The 18,496-nt window shown below is 39.2% G+C and overlaps 1 protein-coding gene across 4 annotated transcripts in view; it reads right to left on the reverse strand.

Moving 5' to 3' along the window:
* Positions 1–18,496, reverse strand: part of FKBP5 (FKBP prolyl isomerase 5) — a 117,217-nt gene that overhangs the window by 19,560 nt on the left and 79,161 nt on the right. For all 4 annotated transcript variants that reach the window (XM_081095034.1, XM_081095037.1, XM_081095036.1 and 1 more), the window contains 2 exons: positions 17,858–17,972; positions 6,750–6,906 (listed from right to left, as the gene is read on the reverse strand). In XM_081095034.1, the coding sequence (XP_080951160.1) occupies positions 6,750–6,906; positions 17,858–17,972 (272 nt within the window). The remainder of the gene's footprint in view (positions 1–6,749; positions 6,907–17,857; positions 17,973–18,496) is intronic.

Below are 18,496 nucleotides of genomic sequence, written 5' to 3' on the forward strand. Positions count from 1 at the left end.
AGGGATCTCCCATTAGATTATCAAATGATTTCCCAACAGAAACACAACAGGCCAGAAAAGAATGGACGGAAATTTACAAAGTGATGCAAAGCAAAGGACTGAATCCAAGAATACTCTATTCAGCAAGGCTATCATTCAAAATTGAAGGGGAAATAAGAAGCTTCATAGACAAAAAAAGGCTAAGGGAGTTTATCACCACCAAGCCAGCAATGCAAGAAATGCTAAAGGGACTGGTGTAAAAAGAAGAAATAAAAAGCTCAGAAAGAAAACAGCCACAAAAAATAGAAATGGCTACAAACAAGTACCTTTCAATAATAACTTTAAACGTAAATGGACTAAATGCTCCAACCAAAAGAGATCGAGTGGCTGAATGGATAAAAAAACATGACCCATACATTTGCTGTCTACAAGAGACCCACCTCAGAATAAGGGACTCACATAGACTGAAAGTGAAGGGATGGAAAAATATCTTTCAGGCAAATGGAAATGAAAAAAAAAAAAAGCTGGGGTAGCAATACTTATATCGGACAAAATAGATCTCAAAGTGAAGGCCAGAACAACAGATAAGGAAGGCCACTTCATAATACTAAAGGGATCAATACAACAAGAGGATATAACCCTGATAAACATATATGCATCCAATGCAGGAGCACCCAAATACATAAAAAAACTCCTGGAAGATATCAAGGGAGAGATCGACAACAATACAATCATAGTAGGGGACTTTTTTTTTTTTTTTTAAATATATTTTATTGATTTTTTACAGAGAGGAAGAGAGAGAGATAGAGAGTTAGAAACATCGATGAGAGAGAAACATCGATCAGCTGCCTCCTGCACATCTCCCACTGGGGATATGCCCGCAACCCAGGTACATGCCCTTGACCGGAATCGAACCCGGGACCTTTCAGTCCGCAGGCCGATGCTCCATCCACTGAGCCAAACCGGCTTCGGCCATAGTAGGGGACTTTAATACACCACTGACATCACTGGATAAATCCTCCAGACAAAAAATCGGCAAAGAAACAGCAATCCTAAATGACTCACTAGATCAGACGGAGTTAATTGACATCTTCAGAACATTGCACCCCAAAGCCACGGAATATACGTTCTTCTCAAGTGCTCATGGGACATATTCAAAAATAGACCACCTATTGGGTCACAAACAGTCTCCCCAAATGCAAGAAGATTGAAATCATACCAAGCATCTTCTCAGACTACGATGGCATAATATTAGAAATAAACTACAATAAAAACAACCCAAAATACTCAAACACTTGGAAGCTGAATAGCATGTTATTAAATATTGATTGGGTTACCAATGAGATCAAAGAAGAAATTAAAAACATCCTGGAAACTAATGACAATGAAAACACAACAATCCAAAACCTATGGGACACAATGAAAGCAGTCCTGAGAGGGAAGTTTATAGCTCTACAGGCCTATCTCAAAAAACAAGAAAAAAATGTAGTAAATCATCTAACTCTACATCTCAAAGAACTAGAAAGAGAGCAACAAGAAAAGCCCAGAGGGAGCAGAAAGGAGATAATAAAGATTAGAGCAGAAATAAATGACATAGAGACCAAAAAAAACAATACAGAAAATCAATGAAACCAAGAGCTGGTTCTTTGAAAGGATAAACAAGATTGATGAACCTCTAGCCAGGCTCACCAAGAAGCAAAGAGAGAGGACCCAAATAAACAAAATCAGAAACGATAGAGGCGAAATAACAACAGACCCCACAGAAATACAAATGATTGTTAAAAAATACTATGGAAAACTCTACTCCAACAAACTAGACAACCTGGAGGAAATGGACATATTCCTAGATAAATACAACATTCCAAAACTCAATCAGGAAGAATCTAAAATTTTCAACAGGCCAATAACTATGGAAGAAATTGAAGCAGTCATCAAAAAGCTTCCAGCAAACAAAAGCCCAGAACCAGACGGCTTCACAGGGGAGTTCTACCAAACATTCAAGGAAGAACTAAAACCTATCCTCTTCAGACTACTACAAAAAATTCAAGAGGAAGGAACACTTCCAAGCTCATTCTATGAAGCCAGCATCACCCTAATACCAAAACCAGGTAAAGACAACACAATGAAGGAGAATTACAGGCCAATATCCCTCATGAACATAGATGCCAAAATCCTCAACAAAATCTTAGCAAATCGGATCCAGCAGTACATCAGAAAGATCATACACCATGACCAAGTAGGATTTATCCCAGGGATGCAAGGATGGTACAATATCCGCAAATCAATAAACGTGATACATCACATAAACAAATTGAAAGAAAAAAACCACATGGTCATATCAATTGATGCAGGAAAAGCATTTGACAAAATCCAACACCCATTTTTGATAAAAACTCTCAGCAAGGTGGGAATAGAAGGATCCTACCTCAACATAATAAAAGCCGTATATGACAAACCCACAGCCAACATCATACTCAATGGACAAAAACTAACACCATTTCCCCTAAGAACAGGAACAAGACAGGGATGCCCACTTTCACCACTCCTGTTCAACATAGTACTGGAAGTATTAGCCATTGCAATTAGACAAGAAGAAGAAATAAAAGGCATCCAAATTGGAAAAGAAGTAAAACTGTCCTTATTCGCAGATGATATGATATTATACATAAAAAACCCTAAAGACTCCATTAAAAAACTATTAGACTTAAATGAATTTGGCAATGTAGCAGGATACAAAATTAATGCCAAGAAATCTATGGCATTTCTATACACCAATAGTGAACTTACAGAAAGAGAGACTAAAAAAAACAATTCCATTTACCATTGCACCAAAAAAATTAAGATACCTAGGAATAAACTTAACTAAAGAGGTAAAAGACTTCTACTCAGAAAACTACAGGACGTTGAAAAAAGAGATAGAGGAAGACATAAACAGATGGAAGAAAATACCATGTTATTGGATTGGTAGAATCAACATCATTAAAATGTCCATACTACCCAAAGCAATCTATAAATTCAACGCACTTCCCATTAAAATACCAACGGCATATTTCACAGGCCTAGAACGAACTCTCCAAAAATTCATCTGGAATAGAAAAAGACCCTGAATAGCTGCAGCGATCCTGAGAAAAAACAAAGTAGGTGGGATCTCAATACCAGATATCAAGCTGTATTACAAAGCCACTGTTCTCAAAACTGCCTGGTACTGGCACAAGAACAGACACATAGATCAATGGAATAGAATAGAGAGCCCAGAAATCGACCCGAAACAATATGCTCAATTAATATTTGACAAAGGAGGCAAGAACATACAATGGAGTCAAGATAGTCTCTTCAATAAATGGTGTTGGGAAAATTGGATGGATACATGCAAAAAAATGAAACTAGACCACCAACTTACACCATACACAAAAATAAACTCAACATGGATAAAGGACTTAAATGTACGACAGGAAACCATAAAAATTCTAGAAGAATCCAAAGGCAATAAAATCTCAGACATATGCCGAAGCAATTTCTTCACTGATACAGCTCCTAGGGCACTTGAAACTAAAGAGAAAATAAACAAATGGGACTACATCAAAATAAAAAGCTTCTGCACAGCAAAAGAAACCATCATCAAAACAACAAGAAAGCACACAGCATGGGAGAACATATTTGCCAATGTTATCTCCGATAAGGGCTTAATCTCCAAAATTTATAGGGAACTCATACAACTTAACAAAAGGAAGATAAACAATCCAATCAAAAAATGGGCAAAGGACCTAAATAGACACCTTTCAAAAGAGGACATTCAGAAAGCCAAGAGACATATGAAAACATGCTCAAAGTCACTAATCATCCGAGAGATGCAAATCAAAACAACAATGAGGTACCATCTCACACCTGTCAGACTGGCTATCATCAACAAATCAGCAAACGACAAGTGCTGGAGAGGATGTGGAGAAAAAGGAACACTCATGCACTGCTGGTGGGAATGCAGACTCATGCAGCCACTGTGGAAGACAGTATGGCGTTTCCTCAAAAAACTATAAATGGAATTCCATTTGACCCCGTGATCCCACTTCTAGGAATATATCCCAAGAAACCAGAAACACCAATCAGAAAGGATATATGCACCCATATGTTCATAGCAGCACAATTCACCATAGCTAAGATCTGGAAACAGCCTAAGTGCTGAGTGGATTAGAAAACTGTGGTACATCTATACGATGGAATACTATGCTGCTGTAAAAAAGAAGGAATTCTTACCATTTACAACAGCATGGATGGAACTGGAGAGCATTATGCTAAGTGAAATAAGCCAGTCAATGAAGGAAAAATACCACATGATCTCAGTCATTTATGGATAATAAAGACCATCATAAACTTATGAACAAAAATAGATACAGAGGCAGAGCAGCCTCAAACAGATTGTCAAACTACAGCGGGAAGGCCAGGGAGGGTTGGGGGGCAGAAAGAGGGGGGTAAGAGACCAACCGAAGGACTTGTATGCATGTACATAAGCATAACCAATGGACATAAGACACTGAGGGGTAGGGGAGGCCAGGGGATTGTCAAGGGCGGGGAAATGAAAAAAAGGAGACATATGTAATACTTTTTGTAACACTTTAAGCAATAAAACAATAAAAATAAAATTAAAAAAAACACACACCAAAAACAAAACAAACAAAAACACTGGGCCAAGCCTTACTCTGATCCCTTGTATGCATTATCTCATTTAATTCTTAGAACACTAAGAGGGTAGTGCCATTATAAAATAAATAAATAAATAAAATAAATTCAGACTCTGTGTGTTCTCAGAAAATGGTTTAGTTTTTGACCCATACTGCCTTGTTGTTGTTTGGGGTTGGTACAGGACAGAAACATAAGGAAAAAGTTAAAACTAACCAGCCTTAAACTAAAATGAAAAAGGTGAATATTCACAGTATTTAAAACAATATACAAGATACTGTCCTGATGAGAAGAGAGAAAATAGGTTCTTTGGAAGTGTTTTATAAACTTCTTATGGAAACACCCCATCAAATAGTCTATCGGAATGGAGGAGAAGGTATGCCCTGGAAATCTTTAGAGAAGGCACTATAGGTGACAGGAAGTGACACAGAGCATCTATTTGCAACAGCCACATTACAACACTCAAGTGCCACTGCAATGGTGCACAGGCCTGGTGCGTTGGGTTTTCTACATACGGGGATAATGCCACGCAGTGCACATGTAAACAGTCTCCTTTTGCACAGCAGGCCATTAAGTAACTCAACATACTGACATCTTGAAGAGAAAAATAACAACATATTCCTTTTGAGGGGCTTATATGTGTCAGGCACTTTGCTAAGTTCTTTACATGCATTATCTTATTTAGTTCTCCACAACTTTATGAGATTTTGTTTCTCTTTGCCATTAAACTTGAGACATCTGCCTCTACAAGTGCCTTGTCAGCCAGTTTAAAATATAACAAATGGATTCAAATGATATCATATGCTCACAGTGTATAAAGAACTTATCCTCTAGGAACTGAAATCTGAAAAGATACATGGGACATAAATAACACTCTTTATAGAAATCTAGAACTACTGTGATTTTGGAATGCCAGATTAAAAAACATTAGATATTATTTAGATATGGGGGAGAAAGCCTTTTCCATGCATTGCTTGATTTAAAAAAAATTCATTATAGAAAGAGGCAAATAGGTTCACCTGAGGGTGAACTACAAATATTAAGTAAATATAAATAAAAGACACTGAAGTGGGAACCCAGTAGTGGAGAAAGGAATATGACAGAGGAAAAGAAGGTATTAAATAAAAGGTGCCCCCAGTGAAAGCTGTAACAAGGTTCAAGGTGGTGAGCATTTTGGAAGGGTTTTCAAGTGAGTAGTGGCATGGTTAAAATATCACTTGAGAAATAGGATCATGGCCCAAGTGTTAGGGCAAAGGTAAATATGCCACTGATTACTACTGAGGCTGCATAAAGGCAAGCGATTGTACAACAGGCGCAATATTACCTACTGGTAATCTATTTCATCAAGATTCTTAATTTCTCAAAATCCTACTGACTGAAACCCAAAGAGCCAGAGAGGGAGTAGACATGAGATAAGCAGATGCACTTACAGGCAAACAGAATCAAAATACCCTGGTTTCTCTCAAGGGCCCATTTCTCAAGATAGAAGGGTTGGGTCCATGGTATAATTTTAGATCTAAAAATAATACCAAACATGTTTTCATAAGAGAGACTGTTAGTGTCTGATAGTTCTAAGCTTGGAAGTGCTAATGGGTATCCTTATGATGGAAAAAATTTAGGCAAAAATGAGTCATCTCCACTGCCTTTAGGCCCAGGAAGAGCACTTGTTTTTTTTTCAGGGACTCTGTATAAGAACAGGTGGCACAAATTCAAGTGGTAATAAGTCATCCAAATGCTGCTTCTACTTCCAACCCACCATGTTTTACTGCCTCATTTGGAGAAAAGGGAACAGGGGGCAAGAGGATCACATGAGAAGTCCCAATAGCTTCCTGTCTTGGCAATATGACAAGCAAAACAAATACACAAAAAAGCAAAACTTGTCTGCCAGTCCTATTAACACACATCAATCAAGTAAACAGGTCCATAAACGTTTGTTATATAAGGCCCAGTAATTCACTCCATCACTAACTATAGCTTGATTTAATTGTTTCTGTTAGCATTAGCTTCACCTAAAATATCAAATGTTGACCAAACAAGCAAGCATATCCCTGTTCTTTAGACAATGTCACTGTGCACTGAACTGGTATGCTGCTTACCGTGGTCCAAGACATAAAATACATTGTTCTTCCCGCTGCATTTTCTCCAGGGCTTTGTCAATTCCAATTGGAATGTCGTGGTCTTCTCCTTCGCCAACAATGAAAACCACATCTCTGCAATCAAACATCCTTTCACCACAGCGGCCTTCCAGGTGGACTGAGGGAGAGGAGACAGGCAGTCAACCAAGCTGTTCCTTAGGACTGGCAAACTTAGAGAAATGATAAATGAGTGTTTCCCCTTCTCACGTCATCTAGAGCAGCAGTTCTTAACCTGTGGGTCGCGACCCCTTTGGGGGTCGAACGACCCTTTCACAGGAGTCGCCTAAAACCATCGGAAAACACATATCTAATTACATATTGTTTTTGTGATTAATCACTATGCTTTAATTATGTTCCATTTGTAACAATGAAAATACATCCTGCATATTAGATATTTACATTACGATTCATAACAGTAGCAAAATTACAGTTATGAAGTAGCAATGAAAATAATTTTATGGTTGGGGGTCACCACAACATGAGGAACTGTATTAAAGGGTCGCGGCACTAGGAAGGTTGAGAACCACTGATCTAGAGATATAATGGTATGTGTTGTGGAAGCTTAGTCTATTCATTCTGAAATTTAAGAGCAATCATGTTTCTTCCTGTTTTAAGCTTAAACTTAGATTACTGAAAACTATATCAATATGATAGCTTAGTGAATAATAAAAGTATGGAAAATGGGTTTAATTAAAACCTACTAAATGGCAGAGGTTTCCTCAGAGGATTAAGAAATACTATATTAGTGAATAGATAATTATCAAAATGTCACCAATTTAATATTAAATATGTAATGCCTTGAACATTCAGAACTGTACCTTGCTTTGGTATGAAAAACTGAATGACCATTTCCCAAGGTGTACTGGTTAATAATGGCAGATTTTATAATCAAAGAAAACACGATAATTTCAAGAGAAACATCAAAAGGGCTTTATTCAAAGTAATGTCCATCGCTAGCTACACATTTTCCCCATCTTTCAGGTAATTTGTGGATACTGTCCCAATAGAACTTTCTTGTTTTGAGGCAAACCATTCAGAGACCCAATTTTCCACTTCTTCTTATGTTTTGAAGTGCTGCTCAGAAAGTGCATGTGCCATCGATCAGAACAAGTGGTAATCTGAAGGAGCAAGGTCTGGTGAATACGGTGGGTGGGTTAATACTTCCCAGGCAAGATCTTTTAACGTGTCTTTAACTGGTTTTGAAGTGTGTGATGGTGGGTCATCATGAAGCAAAATTACTTTGCCGTATCTTCTGGCCCATTCTGTTCGTTTCACGATCAAAGCGTGGTTTAAATTATTTGTTGTTGGTAGCATCAGTATTAACGATTTCACCTGGTTTAAGAAGCTCATAATACACCACACCTTCCGATCCGACCAAACGCAGAGCATTGTCGTCTTTCCGAAGCGATTTGGCCTTGCAGTCGATGTTGATGATTGACCTGGATCAACCCACGATTTTGTGCGTTTGGGATTCTCAAAATAAATCCACTTTTCATCGCCAGTCACAATTTGAGGCAAAAATGACTTTCTTTCATACCGTTGAAGCAACATTTTACTGACGACTTTTCAGTTTTCCATTTGTCTTTCATTCAGTTGATGTGGCACCCATTTTTCTTCTTTTAAAATCTTTCCCATTGCTTGTAAATAATAGGAAATTGTTTGCTGAGCAACGTTTAATCTTTCTGCAAGTTGTTTTTGAGTTTGACACGCATCTTCATCCAATAATGCTTGAAATTGTTGGTCTTCAAACTTTTTCGGTTGACCTGGACGTTCTTTGTCTTTCACATCGAAATCATCACTTTTAGAGTGTTTAAACCAGCGTTCACAAGTATCTTGATATGGAGCATGTTCACCATAAGCTTCCCGAAGTATACGGTAGCTTTCAGTAGCACTTTTCTTCAAAATAAAGTGATGAATTAAAACTTTCCACAAATCTTCTTTTTTTGGCATGAAATTCGACATTTTTAAAAAATATATTTTTTATTGATTTTTACAGAGAGGAAGGGAGAGGGATAGAGAATTAGAAACATCGATGAGAGAGAAACATCGATCAGCTGTCTCCTGCACACTCCCCACTGGGGATGTGCCCGCAACCAAGGTACATGTCCTTGACCGGAATCGAACCTGGGACCCTTGAGTCCGCAGGCCAACGCTCTATCAGCTGAGCCAAACCAGTTAGGGAGAAATTCTACATTTTTAAGTGTAAAAATATCTATTATGTCAACAGCTTCAGCAAATTTGACATATGAAGTTTTGAAGCTTGCTGTCAATACAACAAAACAGCATACAAATCAAACTGCATATATACCAACATATGCATAACTCCATCTATTGAAAAAAATCTGCATTATTAACCGGTACACTTGGTATATACCAGAGGTCCGGTGCACGAAATTTGTGCGGGGGGGGGGGGGAGCGCGGGGTAGGGTGTCCCTCAGCCTGGCCTGCACCCTCTCGCAATCCAGGACCCTTCAGGTAGGGTCCCTAGGCCTGGCCGGCTATCAGGGCCTATTGGGGTTCTCCTTCCCCCAGATGCTGGCAGCTGGACCCACCTTTGCCGCTGCCACTGCTTGCCATCTGTGTGGTGTGATAGCTTTGGCTGGCCTGGGCCTCCCTCTGTGGGGCGATCTATCGTGGGGCCACCAGATCAATTGCCCTGCAGAGGGAGGCCCCGCCCACCTGCTGCCAGCCTGGTAGCCTAGGCCTCCCTCTTTGGGGCAATTGATCACGGGGCTCCGTGATCGATCATCCAACAGAAGGAGGTCCCACCCACCTGGCCAGGGCTCTGCGATCAATTGCCGCACAGAAGGTGACCTGGGCCTCCCTCCCTGGGGTGATCACGAAGCCCCCCTCCCATTGATCGCCCCACTGGCTGGTGGTCTGAGCCTCCCTCTGGGGCAATTAATTGCGGAGCCCCCCCATTGATCGCCCCGCAGAGGGTGACCTCGGCCTCCCTTTGCAGGGCGATGGTAGGGCACCCCGACCAATCGCACTGCATCCGCCTTGGCTGGCCTGGTGCCAGTGTGTATCATAGTGTGGTTGTCCAGAAGGTCATCCAGACAGTCGTTCTGTTGTTTGGTCATTAAGTCAATTTGCATATTACATTTTTATTATTATAGATATATCTATATATATAAAAGACGAAGTGACCATTTGACTGATAGCTCTCATGCACACTGACCACCAGGGTGCAGACGCTCTGACCAGTAGGTTAGCTTGCTACTGGGGTCTGGCCGATGGGGACTGGGTGAGACAGGCGGGACCACGCCTTGGAGCCCTCCAGCGGATCCTCCCCAGCCGGCAAACCTCCCACGGTACATCCCTGGCCCCAATCGTGCACCAGTGAGGCCCCTTGGCCTGCATGAGCCCTCTTGCAATCCGGGACCCTTCAGGGGATGTCCACAGGCCAGGCCAAGGGGCCCCACTGGTGCACGAATCTGTGCACCGGGCCTCTAGTATTTGAATAAAAATGGAAAACCCAATGGCAACATCATCAACAACTAACATAGCCATATCCTTTGGTGGAGAAATAAATGTAAACTGTGACAATCAATAAATACTCTACTATATCATCACAAACCAAATTACTTAAAAATGCATGTATTTTTTTCTTGCTCGATTAGAGCCCCCCCTCCCCCAGGATAAGCAATACTCTCAAACTTTCAACTACTTTTTCTTTTTTTAATAGTAAGGGTTACTCATTCCTTACCATTTAGATCTTTGACTGAATAAGAAAAAACCAACTGCTTGTATTATTGCACAACAATATAATATCTTGTCTTTCATAAGAAAATTCTTTATTCCTACTTCTGTAATCTAATGGCCTAGATTAAAATGTAACGATTTCCTAAAATGCTTACTTTTTTTTTTACTGTTTGCTCTACTGTACATCAATAACTTGCTTTAGACTTAAAAAAAATTCACTCATTCTGTTACAGTCATTCCATGAAACAACTATTTTCCAAATACAAATTTAATTCCAACTTACTCTATTTTTGAACTACATGATTTCCAAGGTTCTGTGACCCAGTAATATAACTCTCAATATAGGCCACAAATCAGTTTTAAAGGTAATTCCCATAGTTAATCATTTGATCAGTTACTTTTAGCCTGGCCTGAGAAATGAGAGAAACCCTGAAGACACCAGTTCCATTGACACGAGGAGCCACAATGTCTCATGGACATTTATGCCTTTCTAATTCACTAGGATTAATAGCATCCTGATTTGTTCCCACTGCAGACTTAGGATGGAGTCGAAGCTTGGCCAAACTACAAAAGGTTTGACTCTCAGGGTACAGCTGGCATATAGGAATTTTGCTCTTTGTCCCATACTCAGAAATGCTGATGGTTCTATTCCACAAACTTTTGGAATGCTCTAGATCAGTGGTTCTCAACCTTCTGGCCCTTTAAATACAGTTCCTCATGTTGTAACCCAACCATAAAATTATTTTCGTTGCTACTTCATAACTGTAATGTTGCTACTGTTATGAATCGTAATGTAAATATCTGATATGCAGGATGGTCTTAGACGACCCCTGTGAAAGGATTGTTCGACCACCAAAGGGGTCGCGACCCACAGGTTGAGAACCGCTACTCTAGATAAAACGTAATCAACGTGCAACACATTGAAAGTTCTTTTGAATTGGAAAATATCTGAAAAATAAATTCAACTTTATTATTTTCAAATGTATACATATACTAGAAGTATAGATATTTTTACTAGAGTAAATGCTGATGTTTCTAAAGTTGAGGGTTCTGAAAAGTTTGCGTTAAGTATTTTTAAATCTGCCCAAGAAATTGGATTTAGATGAATGCGATGACACTTTTCCTGACAGATTTGCTGAGTGAGCAGTGAGGTTCAGCCCCTGTGTACTGTGGGATTCTTCAAGTATTGAGATACCTTAGTAGCTCACAACTGAGTCGACAAATCTTTTTGTCTGAGGTTTATTGTTAGAAGTATCTTCCTCCCTAAAGGAGAGAGTACATTTGTGGGGGAGGAAACTATCAGTACATTCATTGTGGTTTTTGGTTGATCAAGTTTAAATGTGTTTTCAAAACAGGAAACGCAGAGACTGCAAGGACTCCTGCCTGTGTGTCACGTCCCAGGCCTGGTTTGGGGCTCGATGCATGTATTAGATATAAAAATTTCACAAATAACTCCAGAAGTTCTCCTTGCATGTGATATCCGATGATATTAGGAAAATAAGACTGGCTACTAATAAACATGTTGGGAAAGGTAAGTGAAGCAAACAAACAAAAAAAGACAAGTTCAAGTCAAATGATAGTGAAGGCATAATTAAGAAAGCAAAAACAAAAAAAAACCCCACATTCATTGCAGCTGGCCCAAGATAATAAATAATAGAACCAATGTTTGTTTCTGGTAAATCGAACTCTTCTAAGTTGGACCTGAGCAAGCACTACATATAGTACCATAAAATCTGAAACTGATAAACTATCTGTGCGCGCCCCCTTGCCCCCTAGTTTGTATGTATATATAAAACCACCACCTTTAATACTGATGCTATCTGGAATGTTAGCTAAGAGTAGGTATTATAGCCTCAGAGAGTATATAGTCCATTGATTCTTTACATCTACAAGTAGCAAAGGCTATGGCTCCTTAACTGGCTTCTAAACTTGGAACACTGGTGTGACGGACTCACACACCACCTCCGAGCCACAGCAGCCACACAAATGTGTGCCTATAGCTATAGTAGGGGCCCCCTTTGTGGTGACAGAGGCAGACATGTCTATCTCCTACAGAGCCAGTAACTATTTTTTAAATTGTCTCAACAATTGCTACTAAGGACTACTCTGGCAGCTCTGGCTGTGGAGGACCTGCGGTTGCTTCTGACCTTGCATTTCTTAATGCAAATACTCAATAAATATTTAATAATAACCACCATGACTCACTGGGAGCTCAGCCCCTAGGGCTCAGAAGGTCTGTTGCTAATTCCAACCAGTATAATTTATGGGAAGTAAACGATCTATGACGTGCCCAAAGAGAAGAAAAGTACATACAGGATGCTTCTACTTAGGATTTTTTTGGTAGAGAAGAAATACACAAGTTAAAAAGGGACAACATTTTCTTTTGTCTTAAAGTCTATGCAACTTAAAGGAGGGTGGGGGAGGGGGAAAGGTCCTCCAATCCCCCAAAAGTCAAACCAAACCAAATTACTCCAGTTTAGCTATGCAATATGAGCTGTAACCACATCAAGTGAGCCCCGTCTGCTGCAAAACATCACTTAAGCTGGAGCTCTGACTTATTGTTCTCTGACTGCCCTGGAGCAATTTTGTTTTGAAGAGCACAGAACACCCTGTTCTGAATGTGGCTGGCACATGAACTCAATGTGCTGACAGCAATTTGTACTCTGATTAAACCGTGTGTGTGTGTGTGTGTGTGTGTGTGTGTGTGTGTGTGTGTGCTGTAGTAACAAAAACTGGAATGCAAAAACTGTATAATTTGTATTTTAGGAAGCAAAAGTGAGAAAGGCTCCACAACCCAAAAATAAAGTGCTGTAAACGTTCCAGCCTAAAGACGCAGCTCTGGTGAGTGTCTGTTTTCCCTTTTCTAATTATAGTTGTTGGTGTCTGATAGCTTTGCACTCATTCCCAAAACAATTACTGGGTCATGGGGATCTAAATGGGAATGTTGTAACAGCATTACTATTAGACAAGATCGGTCATTTGGCCAGAGAAAACCAGGTTGTGGCAGGTTACTCCCACTTGCCAAGGTTTTTTTCTCTGCTGCCTAATTCATGCCAAATGAGCTTCTCTCTGCCTGTGTCTCCTGCCTAATAGAGCAAGAGCATCCAAGAGACAAGGGGACCTTAACAACCCTGTGAAAAGGCAAATGAGGAAGCAGAGATGGATTTCTAGAGTTAGGAGAGCATATTTAATCACTGATTAGAAGAGAAACTGTTCCCACCAGGCGTGGTGGTCAATTTGGGGGCAAACTGCCTCCCTTCTTCCTCTGCACCATTTCGTACTATTCGAGATGAACAAATGCCTCTGCAGGATTGCTTATGAAACTGAGGGACAGGTCCTAACTAACAGCAGGCTTGGAAGCTGGCTACTTGAATAGAATAACATTTATACAGTTGACATATATCTTAGTCTAAACAGGAAGCATACTCATAGCAATACATTCTACACCAACACAAATCCTCACCACTCTACACAGGTTAGCACTTTAATCAGACCTGGGTTCCAGTCCCAGTTTGCCATTTAACAACTGTGGCTTTGGGCAAGTTCATTTAAATTGTCTGACTCAGTTTCTTCATGCACAGCATGGGGGAAAGGATATTAGCTAACTCATAATTGTTGCGAGGATTCAATTAAATACTGAATAAAGCTTCTAGCCCAGGGGTGGGCAAACTTTTTGACTGGAGGGCCACAATGGGTTCTTAAACTGGACTGGAGGGCCGGAACAAAAGCATGGATGGAGTGTTTGTGTGAACTAATATAAATTCAAAGTAAACATCATTACATAAAAGGGTACGGTCTTATTTTTTTTAGTTTTATTCATTTCAAACTGCCCGGATGGCCCGCAGGCCGTAGTTTGCCCACGGCTGGTCTAAGGCGACCCCTATGAAAGGGTCGCGACCCACAGGTTGAGAACCGCCAAGTTAATGGCTCCACAGAGAAAGCTGTTAAATTGTGAATAAAACTTAAAAGTAGGCAAAGGCAATGTCTTATGCTTCTCACTGTGCCCAATACACAGTTCAGGGCCACAAAGAAAATATTTTTTTAATGATTAATCTGAAAACAGAACAGTAGGGAAAATGGTAGTAATTTTCACTCATTTATAGGAATTTTCCTTTTTGATATATTAGTCAGTACTCCTATTTTTAATAAATTCCAAGAACTATTTAAATTCTTTACTTATAAGGAGCTTTTGTCTTTTAATATTATTCTAAAGTAAATGATCCATTGGCTGGATTTTTTAGTAACAAAAAAAGACTATTTTCTACTAAGATTTTACTCTACCTTAAGACTTAAAGATACCTTTTTTTAGAAGGAGCTATATAAATCCAAAATATTTGAAAGAATAAATACTGTCCATTTTAGACCAAGTGTCACAGTACATTATTTTGTGAAAACATAAAAAAAAAATGGTTTTAAGAATTTTCTCTCTCCTACTGGACAAAATTTGACAGGACATCGATACTTGAAAAGTATGTGAAAAACCAAACTAAAAAAGAACTCATAGCTCTTATCAGGTCTCAAGATAGGCACATAAAACCATTCCTCTATTTTCAATTTTTGGTGCTATTTTGTTTTTGGTGTTTTATTTACAAAGACTACAGAGCTAGATTTTGTTCTCATTTTAACCTTATGAGAATCCTATCCCTATTTTTTGTAATCACTGATGATTTGTTTTATTCCTACCATCTTATTTTAGGTTTTCTATATAAATTTTGTTATTTTTCTTTTATTACTTTTGCTAGATTTATACAATTTTTCTTGATCCTCTACTTCCCTACTCCCTTTTGGGTGGATGTGTAAGTTCTACATGCTATTCTTACTAGTATCTAGCATTAATTTTAATATGGCCTTACCGGCTTCAGCCTGGGAGCAAAAGCCAGTCAGACCCTAGAGTAGGAATTCTCAATCCTTGTCTGCAAACTACAATCACTAGGGGAGTTAAAAACAAACAAACGAACAAACAAAAAAACAACCACCCCCAAACAACACACACACACACTTGTGCCTGAGGAGTTCCATCCTTTGGGGTTTGAATCTTTTGTTTAACTGGTCTGGGCTGAAGCTTGGGCATCAGAATTTTAAAAGCTCCCCAGGTAATTCTAAATTCAGCCAAAGAACTACTCCATTAGAGGTTTACTGGCCCAGCTGTTCCATATTGTTTTATAACAACCCTGAGGATTGCCCCATAGCCTGCTTCGGCTCCCTCACACCAGCTGCCTGTGGGCTTGGAGTTCTGCCCAAGCTTGAGAAGAACGGCATGTACCTCTACAGAGGTCTTCTCTACACCTGTTTTGGGTTGAGTTTCCCAACCCTAGTTTCCATCAGTCCAGTTTCATCTAGTTTACATATTCCAGAATTTTCATAATTTCTGATTCACTTCTTGTATTCTTCCTGGATTCAAGCACTAACTAATGTGGATTTCTTCCTCTTTTATTTGCAATAATTCCTCCTCTCTCACTTCAGTGGGGTTTGGAGAGGAAAAGGAGGTGAGAGGAAAGGGTACTCCAACAATCTGAATCCCAGAAACCACTCTAGAAATTTTCACATTTGAAAATTACTGCCCGTTGTCTGTATTCTTTGCCTGCGAATGTGGTTGAAAGCACTGCGAGGCACCAGGCAAGAGAGCCACATCCAGCCAGCACCTCCATGTACCAGCCACAAGCACTGAATTTAACAAAGCAGAAGACGGAGGGACCAGGAGTTGGGAGAAGAGGAGCTGGTGGCTATTTAGAGCCTTAGGTCGGTCAGACTGGATTTTCTGTGAAAGCAAAGCTTAGAAGTAACAAGGTAGTCACTACTGGCAATTAAACTAAAGTGCCATGACTAACAGTCATCATAGCAATGTCAATTAGAATACTTTAGAACACAGTGACTATTTTAAAATGGAAAAAGGACAGCACTGAATAAAAATTACAAGATGGTCATCTTAATTGAGGTAAGAAAAATCACACTGGAATAGTGATTGTTCATATACTGAAAATGATTTTCTACCATTCCTATAACTTTTACAAACATTTAGAATTTTATCAAAGAGTGTTTATGGCTAGTGGGACCATAGGAGCCAAGAGGGTCTACCTGTCTGCATCACTGTATAGGAAGGAAGCTGAAGCTCAGAGAGGTAAGGAGGAGGAGAGAGCCAGCTGAAGCCAGAACCCTATCTCCTGACTCCTGGTCTAGGGATTTCTCCAACATACATCTGAGCTCTTCTTCATTTAGTCTAAATCTTATTGTGAATGATAACTATCTAAACACTTCAATTGCAATAGTACAGTAATACTATTTTTACTATTTCCAATTTTAGAACAACTAATTTGGACTAATTTGCCAGACTCATAAAAATGAAATATGGGTCCAAAGTAATATTTGAAAATAAACTATTCTAGTTTACAGTTTTAAATGAACGCTTTATTTTCAAATGGAACTTTTATAATAGTTCATGTTGCCATCCTTGCTTAGTGATTTGATTTTTTTTTTCTTAATGGAAGTAGTCCTGTTTTCTCACACTTCTTTTTGAAGTACTTCAGCTCAATAAATGGCATCTTTCCAAAATGCATGCAAAATGCATTTTCTGAGTAAGGCTCTGTCGGTGATGCTGGAAACAAAAGGATGAAGAAGCTTCTAGTCAAGCACTCACTGTGTACTGAGGAAATGGGCAAATGCTGGTTGCAATGTTAACTGATGAGCAGTACACAATGGTGTACACAATGTGCTCTGGGAGGAAGAATGACCAGTCACCCAAGACCTCAGTAGTATCCTCACTCTCAACTTAGCAAATGAAAAAATAAAATAGTCTCAGGTCACTCAATAAAAAGCAGACCTTGAACCCAGGTCTCCTGATGTAGAACAGAATGAACACTCTCATCCAATTCTGATCAAGCTTAAATGATGAACTGTTTATCTTGATGACAGCCAGGGACATGGGTTGGAAAGGCCTGAAGGGCATTATAATCTATTACTCTGTTTAGTAACTCCGTACCGGCAATTTAGAAAACTTCTTACTTTTCTTAGGATAATAAATCTTACCGTACAAGGTTATTGTGAGGAACATGTAAATAAACATATATGGCAACTAATACAGTTGTTAGCATACCAAGGAGTCCACAGAGTAAGAATTCCCTGATGGGTGGGATATTCTTTTGTTCATTTTGTGAGTTTGTGGAGTCTGGAATAGTACCTGGTATATACATGTTAAGTAAATATTTACTAAATGGAAGCATTATTAAACAAATGTCAAATTTAAACTATTGTTGATATATATTCACTATATTTATTTCTATAAACAAAGTTTTAAAAAGAAATCTCCATTTCACCCACATAAATGGAACCCAACCGTTAAGGACTATTTTGCTCTCACATCTGCTTACTTTCTACTGTGGCTCCCTCGTTTGGGTTTGAATAGCCTTCTCCTTTCTGTTTGATTCTTCGGATAATGCCTCCATCTTCAAATAAATCCTCTCCTTTGAAATCAAGGAGCTCAATCTAGAAAGAAGAAAGAAATTTGGCTGAGAAAAGATCAAACAAAGCTAATTTAATATACTTAAAGGGAAGGGCAACCAATTCTTTCATTTTACAAAAATAAAACTGTTTATATTTATCTACGCATCTTAGTTATTGGAAGAGTGGGAAAACAAGAACATTGCACTTTTCAATACCTGGAAAGAACCTTCATGTAATGATAATGTCTGGGACCACATCCTGTGGGGAGCAGAGTAAAGACAGACAGGAAATACTAGGAAAAATGCCTGATGGGCAAAAAGCCAGAACTACAAAGTGCTGGCCGAAAACCATTTTGTCTGACTTGAGACACCACCACTTTTCCATCCCAGATTCATGGAATCCTCTTCCTAAAATGTAAGAATAAATCCTATGAAACCAGGCCTTTAACCACTTAAGGGTGTATTTTACCTAGTTACACTGTTTCAGACATTTAAAAATTTTAAAATCAATTTTAGTCAAATGTGTGTAACTCAACACACAATCAATAACATGTTATCACCCCTACT

This window comes from Myotis nattereri (genome assembly GCF_964212035.1).
Source record: "Myotis nattereri genome assembly, chromosome: 6".
Taxonomy (NCBI): Eukaryota; Metazoa; Chordata; class Mammalia; order Chiroptera; family Vespertilionidae; genus Myotis; species Myotis nattereri.